The following is a 12684-nucleotide window of genomic DNA, read 5'->3' as shown; positions in this document are numbered from 1 at the left end:
GAAATTAAAGATAAACTATGTTTCAATATTTCATTTTCATTTTTTTTGTGTTTTCTCCTCTTTTAAACCGTTCAATTAAGTGTTTTTTCATCATTTATTCTCTACAAAAAAAACTTCCGTAAAAGGAAAGTAATTCATGATTTGTTCAAAAATGTTAGTGGCTAGTTAGTTAAAATAGGATATTGTGATTTCACAAGACTGTCTTAGAAGTGATCATTTGAAAATGTTCAATTTGAAAAATGTAAACTTAGAGAGAATATCCAAATAAAGTGTTGCATATTGATATTTATCTGTTTCTATTTATATGTATTGTGGGAAATCATTAAGATGATCACTGTTTCTACAACAATAAATATTATAATAATAACAGAGTTAAAGGTAAATTGAGCAAATTGGCTATTTCTGGAAATTTATTTAAGAGTGTATCAAACTGGGAGCCCTTTGCCTTAATCAGTACCCAAGAAGTGAAGTGAATTATACTTATATAGCGCTTTTCTCAAGTGACTCAAAGCGCTTTACATAGTGAAACCCAATATCTAAGTTACATTTAAAGCAGTGTGGGTGGCACTGGGAGCAGGTGGGTAAAGTGTCTTGCCCAAGGACACAACGGCAGTGACTAGGATGGCACAAGCGGGAATCGAACCTGCAACCCTCAAGTTGCTGGCACGGCCACTCTACCAACCGAGCTATGCCGGTTGGTAGAGAAGTAGCTCTTGCTTTCAAAAAGGTTGGTGACCCCTGCTGTTGACTATAAAGTTGGCAATAGATTTTAGGGCTATAATCCGCCAACTGAGATTTTTACTGTAAAATCAACTTTGGTACTGTTTTTTATCCATATACAGTAAGACACTAAACATTTTTAAAAATTATAATAAATAAATACATTAGAACAACAATATTTTACAGTAAAAACAAAACAAAACTGGCCGCTGTGTTAAAAACTGTGTAATTGTTTTCAATTCCATTCATTACCTTTTTTTATATGCTGTAAAAAAACAACAACACTGCTTTTACTGTAAAATTCTGGTGACTGAGCTGCCAGTTTTAAAAGTAATATTTAAATATTGGCAGCTTATGTAAAAGAATATATTGTTGATATATTATATAAAGTTTACATCCACTTGTAAACAACATCATGTCACGGCTGGTTGGAGTTTCCAATCATTTCTACAACTCTTATTTTATTGTGATGGAGGGATTGGAAGTACATACTTGTTGCTCACAAACGTGTCATTATGTTGTATTATTGTTATTCAAGGTTTAAATGACTAGATCAACATTAGGTCTATCTGTCAATATAACATTATTAAAATGGTAAGTCGTCTGCCCTTTTTTTTTTGTTATGGGGAAAAAACACAAATATGCAATAGTTTCCCCCAATCAAATTTTAAAGTGGAATATTTGAGATTTTAGAATAATTGGAGCCTTAAAGATATCAACACATAACACCATTGATTTCAATTTGTTATTATTTTTTTAGCAGTGACACAAAAAAAAATTGCACTAAATGATTGGGGATCCAAAAGGGTCCTACTCATTGAAAATAAAAAACTTTTTTTTTTTTACTGTTTACTTGAAAAACAATATTCTCTGAGACCAACTTCAGATCCATCTGTCAAATATAACTTTTATTATTCTTTATGTTTTTTGTTTGTTATTACTAGGCCCTTCTTTAGAAAAAAAACAACAACTTTGTGTCAGGTTTGTCCCTGACAGTTTTGGTCTATGTCTTAGTTTTTCCTCTGCATTTGTCTTTAGTTCCTGTCAGCACTCTTATTTTGCTTCTGTTTCCTGTTTTGTCTCCCTGGGTGCTGTGTAACCCTCAGCTGTGGCTGACTGGCACCTGGCCACACCTGGTGTCAATCAGCCACCCACTGTTGAAGACCTGTTTTCTCCCCCAGTCAGGGCTGGATTATTGTCGTGTCAATGTCCTTTTCTACTTGTGCTTCCTACTGCTCGTGTGAATGCAGCGTAGTGCTAAGCTAGATTTGGTATCTTACTGTTTTTTGTTCCCGGCTTCCGATTAGTTTGTTCATAGCCCTTAGTTTGTTATATCCGCCCACCTGCGTGCTTTTTGTTTGTACCCTTTGTTTGTTCTAGTTCTAGTATTTTTCTAGTATGGGCTTCACGGTGGCAGAGCGGTTAGTGCGTCTGCCTCACAATACGAAGTTCCTGCAGTCCTGAGTTCAAATCTAGGCTGGGGATCTTTCTGTGTGGAGTTTGCATGTTCTCCCCGTGACTGCGTGGGTCCCCTCCGGGTACTCCGGCTTCCTCCCACCTCCAAAGACATGCACCTGGGGATAGGCCCCTCCCACCTCCAAAGACATGCACCTGGGGATAGGCCCCTCCCACCTCCAAAGACATGCACCTGGGGATAGGCCCCTCCCACTTCCAAAGACATGCACCTGGGGATAGGCCCCTCCCACCTCCAAAGACATGCACCTGGGGATAGGCCCCTCCCACCTCCAAAGACAAGCACCTGGGGATAGGCCCCTCCCACTTCCAAAGACATGCACCTGGGGATAGGCCCCTCCCACCTCCAAAGACAAGCACCTGGGGATAGGCCCCTCCCACCTCCAAAGACATGCACCTGGGGATAGGCCCCTCCCACTTCCAAAGACATGCACCAGGGGATAGGCCCCTCCCACCTCCAAAGACATGCACCTGGGGATAGGTCCCTCCCACCTCCAAAGACATGCACCTGGGGATAGGCCCCTCCCACTTCCAAAGACATGCACCAGGGGATAGGCCCCTCCCACCTCCAAAGACATGCACCTGGGGATAGGCCCCTCCCACTTCCAAAGACATGCACCAGGGGATAGGCCCCTCCCACCTCCAAAGACATGCACCTGGGGATAGGTCCCTCCCACTTCCAAAGACATGCACCTGGGGATAGGCCCCTCCCACCTCCAAAGACATGCACCTGGGATAGGCCCCTCCCACCTCCAAAGACATGCACCTGGGGATAGGCCCCTCCCACCTCCAAAGACATACACCTGGGGATAGGCCCCTCCCACCTCCAAAGACATGCACCTGGGGATAGGTTGATTGGCAACACTAAATGGTCCCTAGTGTGTGAATGTTGTCTGTCTATCTGTGTTGGCCCTGAGATGAGGTGGCAACTTGTCCAGGGTGTACCCCGCCTTCCGCCCCATTGTAGCTGAGATAGGCGCCAGCGCCCCCCGCCACCCCGAAAGGGAATAAGCGGTAGTAAATGGATGGATGGATTCCTGCAAAATGCCTCCCTCCTTCTCTGCATCTTGGGGTTCGTCATCAAATAACTCTTGCCACTTTGTTTCTTATTTGGCAAACACAAAATATGCAACATTTTCCCCCCAAAATATGTCTAAGTGGAATATTTAATGTGACATTGATTTGGATTCATTTTTCTTTTTGAAAGAAAATAACAGCCAGCATGGCAGCTTTGTGTTATTAGAGTCAACTTTGCAACATTTTCTTGTTACATTTCACCTGTTTACGGGCGGCATAGCTCGGTTGGTAGAGTGGCCGTGCCAGCAACTTGAGGGTTGCAGGTTCGATTCCCGCTTCCGCCATCCTAGTCACTGCCGTTGTGTCCTTGGGCAAGACACTTGACCCACCTGCTCCCAGTGCCACCCACACTGCTTTAAATGTAACTTAGATATTGGGTTTCACTATGTAAAGCGCTTTGAGTCACTAGAGAAAAGCGCTATATAAATATAATTCACTTCACTACTCTTTTTTACCCCTTTTTCTGTTTTTTCTTTTTTCTTCTGGTATGTTTCAAATGTGCTTAGGGCCGTCCAAAAATGACCCGCAAATGTCCCCCGGGCCGCACTTTGGACACCCCCCCGCCCTAAATGACAGTGCCAGTAACATACCGGCCACTGTACGTGCAGGAACGGACTCCTTATTGATCCAGAAAGAAACCTGTGACAGCACGACAACCATGATGAGCGGGATGTACGTCTGGATGAGGTAATATCCCAGCTTCCTCTGCAGGTGGAAATGGACCACCTGCACGGAGTAGTGACCTGGAAGACAAACAGCATGTGTGAAGACAGCAGCCCTGAGGGACAGAGCGGGGGTGAGTGCACAATCAATGCCCTTGCTTGCTCTTGAAACTAAATAACTGGCGGGGCATAGAGCTCCAGTACATAGACAGCGTTTGGATTGCACTAACATCACACATCAAAAGGATGGAGAGTACAAGAGAGAGGAAGTGACCTCCAGTCTCATTAGGAGCAACGTTGCTCGGTCGCAACCTGATTGAGAGAAAAAAAGGTGTCTGGGGGTGGGGAGGGGCCACAATAAGATATAAAAATCTGCTGTACGGTATGATGTGTTTGGGTCCCTTTTTTTCAGGAACTCTAATACAAACCCCGTTTCCATAAGAGTTGGGAATTTGTGTTAGATGTAAATATAAACAGAATACAATGATTTGCAAATCCTTTTCAAGCCATATTCAGTTGAATATGCTACAAAGACAACATATTTGATGTTCAAACTCATAAACTTTTTTTTGCAAATAATAATGAACTTAAAATTTCATGGCTGCAACACGTGCCAAAGTAGTTGGGAAAGGGCATGTTCACCACTGTGTTACATCACCTTTTCTTTTAACAACACTCAATAAACGTTTGGGAACTGAGGAAACTAATTGTTGAAGCTTTGAAAGTGGAATTCTTTCCCATTCTTGTTTTATGTAGAGCTTCAGTCCTTCAACAGTCCGGGGTCTCCGCTGTCCTATTTTACGCTTCATAATGCGCCACACATTTTCCATGGGAGACAGGTCTGGCCATGCTGCTTACGTGGAGTGATTTCTCCAGATTCTCTGAACCTTTTGATGATATTATGGAGCGTAGATGTTGAAATCCCTAAATTTCTTGCAATGTCACTTTGAGAAAGGTTGTTCTTAAACTGTTTGACTATTTGCTCACGCAGTTGTGGACAAAGGGGTGTACCTCGCCCCATCCTTTCTTGTGAAAGACTGAGCATTTCTTGGGAAGCTGTTTTTATAGCCAATCATGGCACCCACCTGTTCCCAATTAGCCTGCACACCTGTGGGATGTTCCAAATAAGTGTTTGATGAGCATTCCTCATCTTTATCAGTATTTATTGCCACATTTTCCAACTTCTTTGTCAAGTGTTGCTGGCATCAAATTCTAAAGTTAATGTTTATTTGCAAAAAAAAAATTTAAAAAAAAGTTTGAGTTTGAACATGAAATATGTTGTCTTTGTAGCATATTCAACTGAATATCAATCAATCAATCAATCAATGTTTACTTATATAGCCCTAAATCACTAGTGTCTCAAAGGGCTGCACAAACCACTACGACATCCTCGGTAGGCCCACATAAGGGCAAGGAAAACTCACACCCAGTGGGACATCGGTGACAATGATGACTATGAGAACCTTAGAGAGGAGGAAAGCAATGGATGTGGAGCGGGTCTAACATGATACTGTGAAAGTTCAATCCACAATGGATCCAACACAGCAGCGAGAGTCCCGTTCACAGCGGAGCCAGCAAGAAACCATCCCAAGCGGAGGCGGATCAGCAGCGCAGAGATGTCCCCAGCCGATACACAGGCAAGCAGTACATGGCCACCGGATCGGACCGGACCCCCTCCACAAGGGAGAGTGGGACATAGAAGAAAAAGAAAAGAAACGGAAGATCAACTGGTCTAAAAAGGAGGTCTATTTAAAGGCTAGAGTATACAAATGAGTTTTAAGGTGAGACTTAAATGCTTCTACTGAGGTGGCATCTCGAACTGTTACCGGGAGGGCATTCCAGAGTACTGGAGCCCGAAATGAAAACGCTCTATAGCCCGCAGACTTTTTTTGGGCTTTGGGAATCACTAATAAGCCGGAGTCTTTTGAAGGCAGATTTCTTGCCGGGACATATGGTACAATACAATCGGCAGGATAGGATGGAGCTAGACCGTGTAGTATTTTATACGTAAGTAGTAAAACCTTAAAGTCACATCTTAAGTGCACAGGAAGCCAGTGCAGGTGAGCCAGTACAGGTATATATGTATGTATATATGTATATAAAGGTATATACAGTATAGGTATATATGTATGTATATATGTATATAAAGGTATATACAGTATAGGTATATATGTATGTATATATGTATATAAAGGTATATACAGTATAGGTATATATGTATGTATATATGTATATAAAGGTATATACAGTATAGGTATATATGTATGTATATATGTATATAAAGGTATATACAGTACAGGCGTAATGTGATCAAACTTATGGGTTGAAAATGATTTGATTCCGTTTATATTGACATCTAACACAATTTCCCAACTCATATGGAAATTTTTGTTCAAAAAGTCACAATGTCCGATAGAATTCTAAAAATGTTATGACAGACCACCTAAAAAAAAGGAATGGAATTTTACAGTTTATTACTAAATGGGACACCCCAAATGTGCATTGAAATAACGATAGTGCAATTTACAATATTAACTGTTAACAATAAAACACTGAATATTAACAACATATGAACATCGCTCCTCTTTTACTTCTCAGACCAACTCCTCAATAGACATCTTTTACAACAAAAATGTAAAAAAAAAACAGCAAAATATAAATGCAAAGTGTAATAAAAACCTACAATATGATATACCGTATTTCCCTGAATTGCTGCCAGGGCGCTAATTGATTTAAAACCTCTTCTCACTCCTGCGCTCACCAAAAGCATGTGGTAAAAGTAAGCATGCGCTAATTATTTTAAAACCTCTTCTCACTCCGACACTTACCAAAGGCATGCAGTAAAATGTTTTGTGTAATGTAAGCTTGGACCTTAAATCCTACTGAATAGCTCTTAATCTTCTTCCCTTTATGCGATTTCAAATTACCGGTATTGAAATCAGCCTCCTCCGTTTTGAAAATGATGACAGGAGAAGTGTCACTGGTGACGTCACCAGTTTGACCAGGCGGTAATTCTAAGCATGCGCCAATTATTCTGGGAAGCGAGCTTGACCCGGCAGTAATTCAAGGCAGGCGCATACTATATGTTCTGCGGCAATTCAAGGAAATACGGTATTATCACTTTTATGCAGTACTTTGTTGTAAAAATGCGTTTTGCGCTGAAAACAAACCCCGCCCACTCTGGTTTGTTCCTTGTCTGAGCTGCAGTGACGTAGATTATCGTAGTAACTCGTACGACACCCAAAAGTGTGACGATCAGGTCGCATGTTCATGTGGAGGTCGTTCTCCGAAGATGCATACGGAAAACTCTGGACGAAGCGTGCAAGTAGGAAATTATTTATTTGTAGGAAAAACAGGAAAAACTCGAGCTTGCAGATAGCTGGTAGGCTAGCATACAAACAAGGACTCAAAAGTCATAGAACAATACAAAGCGTACAGGTTTGCATGGAAACAGGCAGAAAATATCGTCACTGTTGCGCAGACTGATTGTAGAAAGAAAAGGGAATAAATAGCTCTCTGATTAGTGCCCAGGAGCAGGTGTGCGTCCTGAATCAGAGGCAGGTGGAACTAATCTGCAGTCATGGCAACTGAAACACAAACCGAGGGGTGCAGAAAACACCACCTCCTGGTACCCCAGCACCTCCAAAACCCTCAAATCTAGACTCCAAACATCCCAGAACAAGCTAGTCCGGTTACTTTTAGACCTCCACCCCAGATCACACCTCAATCCAACCCACTTCTCCAAAGTGGGCTGGCTCAGGGTGGAGGACAGAGTCAAACAACTTGCACTGAGCCTGGTCTATAAAATCCACTACACCTCCTTGATACCAAAGTACATGTCAAACTACTTCCTTAACGTAAATGACCGCCATAACCACAACACCAGGGGGAGCTCCACAAACCACGTTAAACCCAGATTCCCATCTAACAAAGGTCTTAACTCATTCTCTTTCTATGCCACATCAATGTGGAATGCACTCCCAACAGGTATAAAAGTAAGTGCATCTCTATATTCCTTCAAAAGCGCTCTAAAACAACACCTCCAGGCAACTTCAACACTTTACTAATACCCTCCTCCATTCACATCCCATCTCCCCGGATTATAAACAACTCAAATGTACTTCTAATGTATATACTTGTTCTTATGCTATGTGAACTCACTATGTTCTCTGCTGGCTGTACATATCCTACTAAATATTGTATTATTTATTGTATATATATATATATATAGTATATGTACAGTATAGGGGTGTGACCTAATAAGTTGACTTCTTCCCACTCCCTTTTGAGCCAATCTTGACATCTACAAAAGATTAGTCACATGTAATGTTTTCAATGTAGGTGTAAAAATAATGTATTTATATATTTCTTTTGTATTTTATGTCATCTCTTGTTTTGTTTGTATGGCTCAAAATAAACAATTCATTCATTCATTCAAGTCACACCTACACTGTTTCAATGTCCACATTTCTCTGTTGATGCAATTGTTGATGACTGAAGTACTGATATCAACCAAAGCTCCTCATCCCACCCCCCGGATTGTAAATAATGTCAATAATTCAATGTATATACTATGATGATTAACTTGTGTGATGACTGTATTATGTTGATAGTATATACAAACCCTGTTGCCATATGAGTTGGGAAATTGTGTTAGATGTAAATATAAACAGAATACAATGATTTGCAAATCCTTTTCAAGCCATATTCAGTTGAATATGCTACAAAGACAACATATTTCATGTTCAAACTTTTTGCAAATAATCATTAACTTTAGAATTTGATGCCAGCAACACATGACAAAGAAGTTGGGAAAGGTGGCAATAAATACTGATAAAGTTGAGGAATGCTCATCAAACACTTATTTGGAACATCCCACAGGTGTGCAGGCTAATTGGGAACAGGTGGGTGCCATGATTGGCTATAAAAACAGCTTCCATGAAATGCTAAGTAATTCACAAACAAGGATGGGGTGAGGGTCACCACTTTGTAGGCAAATTATCGAACAGTTTTAGAACAACATTTCTCAACGAGCTATTGCAAGGAATTTAGGGATTTTACCATCTACGGTGCGTAAAATCATCAAAAGGTTCAGAGAATCTGGAGAAATCACTGCACGAAAGCAATGATATTACGGACCTTTGATCCCTCAGGCGGTACTGCATCAAAAACAGACAGTGTGTAAAGGATATCACCACAAGGGCTCAGGATCACTTCATAAAACCACTGTCAGTAACTACAGTTGGTCGCTACATTTGCAAAAAATAATAAAGTTTATGAGTTTGAAGATGAAATATGTTGTCTTTGTAGCATATTCAACTGAATATGGCTTGAAAAGGATTTGCAAATCATTGTATTCTGTTTATATTTACATCTAACACTATTTCCCAACTCATATGGAAACGGGGTTTGTACATGTACTGTAAATATCAATTTCTGGAGTGTGGCTGGTACCTGTGTTTGACTTGAAAACCTCGCTGGACAAAGTCTGTCCCACCAGATCATACTGCAAAAGACTCATGGACTCTTTGGGACAGTCCACAGACGCCACGGGCCCCTTCCTCCAGGTGAAGATTATTTCACTGCTGGTGTAGGCGTCTAAAAAGTCAGTTATGTTTTACAAGAGAAGTTAATATTCCTTGTACTCACGATGAGTGTAAGCATGTGTGTTACTCACAGCTTCCAAACCTGAGAGGACAGGTGTGACCATCCATGGGGAAGTCCATAAGCCACATTGGACACTCGGCACTTATTGTCAACCTGACAACAAGAAGTGGAACAGGAGTCAATTTATTGTTGCCTGTGCAGAACAACCTTGGCCACGTATACTGTGGGCTCACTTCATCGTGTAGAGGACGGTTCCGTTTTGCATGATACGGAAAAGCTTGTTAGGTGTGGTCATGTTGTGGGAAATGGACTTTCTGGAGTTACGGAAGAAGGTGTCCGGTGTCCAGATCTTGTCCACCATTAGGTTGTTCAACCGCAGGATTTCAATGGGACCCTCAAATTGAAGTCTTTCATCAACCCACATCTGTCGAAAGAACATGTCCATGGTGTATTCCTGGAATACAAGGCGGTGATACCTTTTTCATTGGGATGCAATAAACACAACACTAACCATCCTCACACCAAAATACATTTCAACTTTCTCCAGTTGGAAACATTTTACCAGAGCGGCCAACGACAGTTGCTTGTCACTCATTAGATAAGCATTAATCAGTCCATTAGGCGCTCTGTGGCTGACATCTTGTCATATTGATTCAGAAGCCATCAGTAATGGCGTCATAGAGCTGCTCAAACAGATTACAGCTCATTACATGTTCTCTCATGGCAGGATGCCCAAAAGGCAGGCAGTCATTGGTCACTGGCATGCTTTTTTTTTTTGTCTCACACTGCTGACACCTCGGGGTGTGACGGGCAGGGCATACTTCCGGTATCAAAGACACGGTTTGGTTCATTTTGGGTGCAGACGGTAAGTGAGCCAAAGGCAAAACGTATGCCCGACTATTGTGTTCACTAATTATCTCAATCAAGCATGAAAATGCAATTTTAGTCACACTACTCCGGGCTTGTGGAGGCGTACTGAGTGGAAAAATCTTACGGTGCTTTTTGGTTCAGTACAGCTACAGGGGGGCAAAAAAAGTATTTAGTCAGCCAGCGATTGTGCAAGTTCTCCCACTTCAAATGATGACAGAGGTCTGTCATTTTCATCATAGGTACACTTCAACTGGGAGAGACAGAATGGGAAAAAATAATCCAGGAATTCACGTTGTAGGAATTTTAAAGAATTTATTTGTAAATGATGGTGGAAAATAAGTATTTGGTCAACCATTCAAAGCTCTCACTGATGGAAGGAGGTTTTGGCTCCAAATCTCACGATACATGGCCCCATTCATTCTTTCCTTAACACGGATCAATCGTCCTGTCCCCTTAGCAGAAAAACAGCCCCAAAGCATGATGTTTCCACCCCCATGCTTCACAGTAGGTATGGTGTTCTTGGGATGCAACTCAGTATTCTTCTTCCTCCAAACACCACCAGTTGAGTTTATACCAAAAAGTTCTATTTTGGTTTCATCTGACCACATGATATTCTAACAATCATCTGCTGTATCATCCATGTATCCATTTTGGTATAAACTCAACTCCTTGTGTTTGGAGAAAGAAGAATACTGAGTTGCGTCCCAAGAACACCATACCTACTGTGAAGCATGGGGGTGGAAACATCATGCTTTGGGGCTGTTTTTCTGCTAAGGGGACAGGACGATTGATCCGTGTTAAGGAAAGAATGAATGGGGCCATGTATCCTGAGATTTGGAGCCAAAACCTCCTTCCATCAGTGAGAGCTTTGAATGCTTGACCAAATACTTATTTTCCACCATCATTTACAAATAAATTCTTTAAAATTCCTGGATTTTTTTGTTCCCATTCTGTCTCTCCCAGTTGAAGTGTACCTATGATGAAAATGACACACCTCTGTCATCATTTGAAGTGGGAGAACTTGCACAATCGCTGGCTGACTAAATACTTCTTTGCCCCACTGTGTGTAGTGTTTTGATCCAGATACAAATACACGGACACGGTCACCACATCTCCTCGTACCATCTCAATGTCTGACACAGGTCCGAAACTTGTGACGAATATGTCTGTTTTCACTTCAGTAATACCACCTGCAACACAATTTAAAAGTGCACAATAATACTATTAGAGCAAATCATGCTTTAATACACAAGGTTTCCATGCGTACCTCCTGATCCAGGTCGTAGTCTGTTGTCATAACCATCCAGGAGTCGATCCAGAATCCGAGTGATGTTGTCTGAGTAAATCTTTTCATTTGTGTTCTTGTTAGCGAGACTGGAAATAACATAGAACAATACTTAAAGATTCAAATGTCCGTCATATAATTGACAAGACTTACCTTATCCCACAGATACCGGCAAGAAGGCAGTACAGCAAAAAGATGGCCATCTTTATTAATAAATGCTCGACAGATGGTATATAAAAAGGAGCAGAAAATACTTAGGGTCCTTTTGGTGCTGTGACCTGTGCTTGTGCGTAAAGGCACTGTGGACATCAGGAAAGGACTAGTAATCCAATTAACAGATTAGGAGATCCTTTAGACAAACGGTGTATTCTTTTGGATCCATAGATGGGTGATACACCTTGATTGGTTAAAATGAGAGAAGAAGTAAAAGGAAGCTTTAAGAAGTTTAAAACCCTTCTTTCATAGATCTTAACAAGGCTGTGTCGCATATAATGGACACTAGATGGCGCTACGGCTTTAATGCCTTACAGTCCAGTTTTAGAGATGCGATTTATGGCTCTGGTTAGTGCGTCTGCCTCACAATACCAAGGTCCTGAGTAGTCAGGGTTCAATCCCGGGCTCGGGATCTTTCTGTGTGGAGTTTGCATGTTCTCCCCGTGACTGCGTGGGTTCCCTCCGGGTACTCCGGCTTCCTCCCACCTCCAAAGACATGCACCTGGGGATAGGCCCCTCCCACCTCCAAAGACATGCACCTGGGGATAGGTGAATGGCAACACTAAATTGGCCTTAGTGTGTGAATGTGAATGTTGTCTGTCTTGTGTTGGCCCTGCGATGAGGTGGCGACTTGTCCAGGGTGTACCCCGCCTTCCGCCCGATTGTAGCTGAGATAGGCACCAGCGCCCCCCGCGACCCCAAACGGGAATAAGCCAAAGAAAATGGATGGATGGATTTATGGCTCTTTGACGGGATTCTGCTCTTGAAGAGTCGTTT

The 12684-nt window shown here is 41.8% G+C and overlaps 1 protein-coding gene across 1 annotated transcript in view; it reads right to left on the bottom strand.

The window, feature by feature from the left end:
- The window catches only part of gabra6a (gamma-aminobutyric acid type A receptor subunit alpha6a), a 23886-nt gene extending 11468 nt beyond the window's left edge, over positions 1-12418 (bottom strand). Inside the window, exons 1-7 of the mRNA XM_061899713.1 lie at positions 11848-12418; positions 11677-11783; positions 11532-11599; positions 9773-9993; positions 9610-9692; positions 9387-9530; positions 3861-4013 (exon numbers count right to left, since the gene is read on the bottom strand). Coding sequence (XP_061755697.1) covers positions 3861-4013; positions 9387-9530; positions 9610-9692; positions 9773-9993; positions 11532-11599; positions 11677-11783; positions 11848-11897 — 826 coding nt within the window. The 5' untranslated portion in view covers positions 11898-12418. The remainder of the gene's footprint in view (positions 1-3860; positions 4014-9386; positions 9531-9609; positions 9693-9772; positions 9994-11531; positions 11600-11676; positions 11784-11847) is intronic.
- Between the last annotated feature and the right edge of the window lie 266 nt (positions 12419-12684).

This window comes from Nerophis ophidion, linkage group LG05, assembly GCF_033978795.1.
Source record: "Nerophis ophidion isolate RoL-2023_Sa linkage group LG05, RoL_Noph_v1.0, whole genome shotgun sequence".
Lineage (NCBI taxonomy): Eukaryota > Metazoa > Chordata > Actinopteri > Syngnathiformes > Syngnathidae > Nerophis > Nerophis ophidion.
Note: the sequence above shows the minus strand (reverse complement) of the source record. Positions and strands in the feature narration are given on the sequence as shown.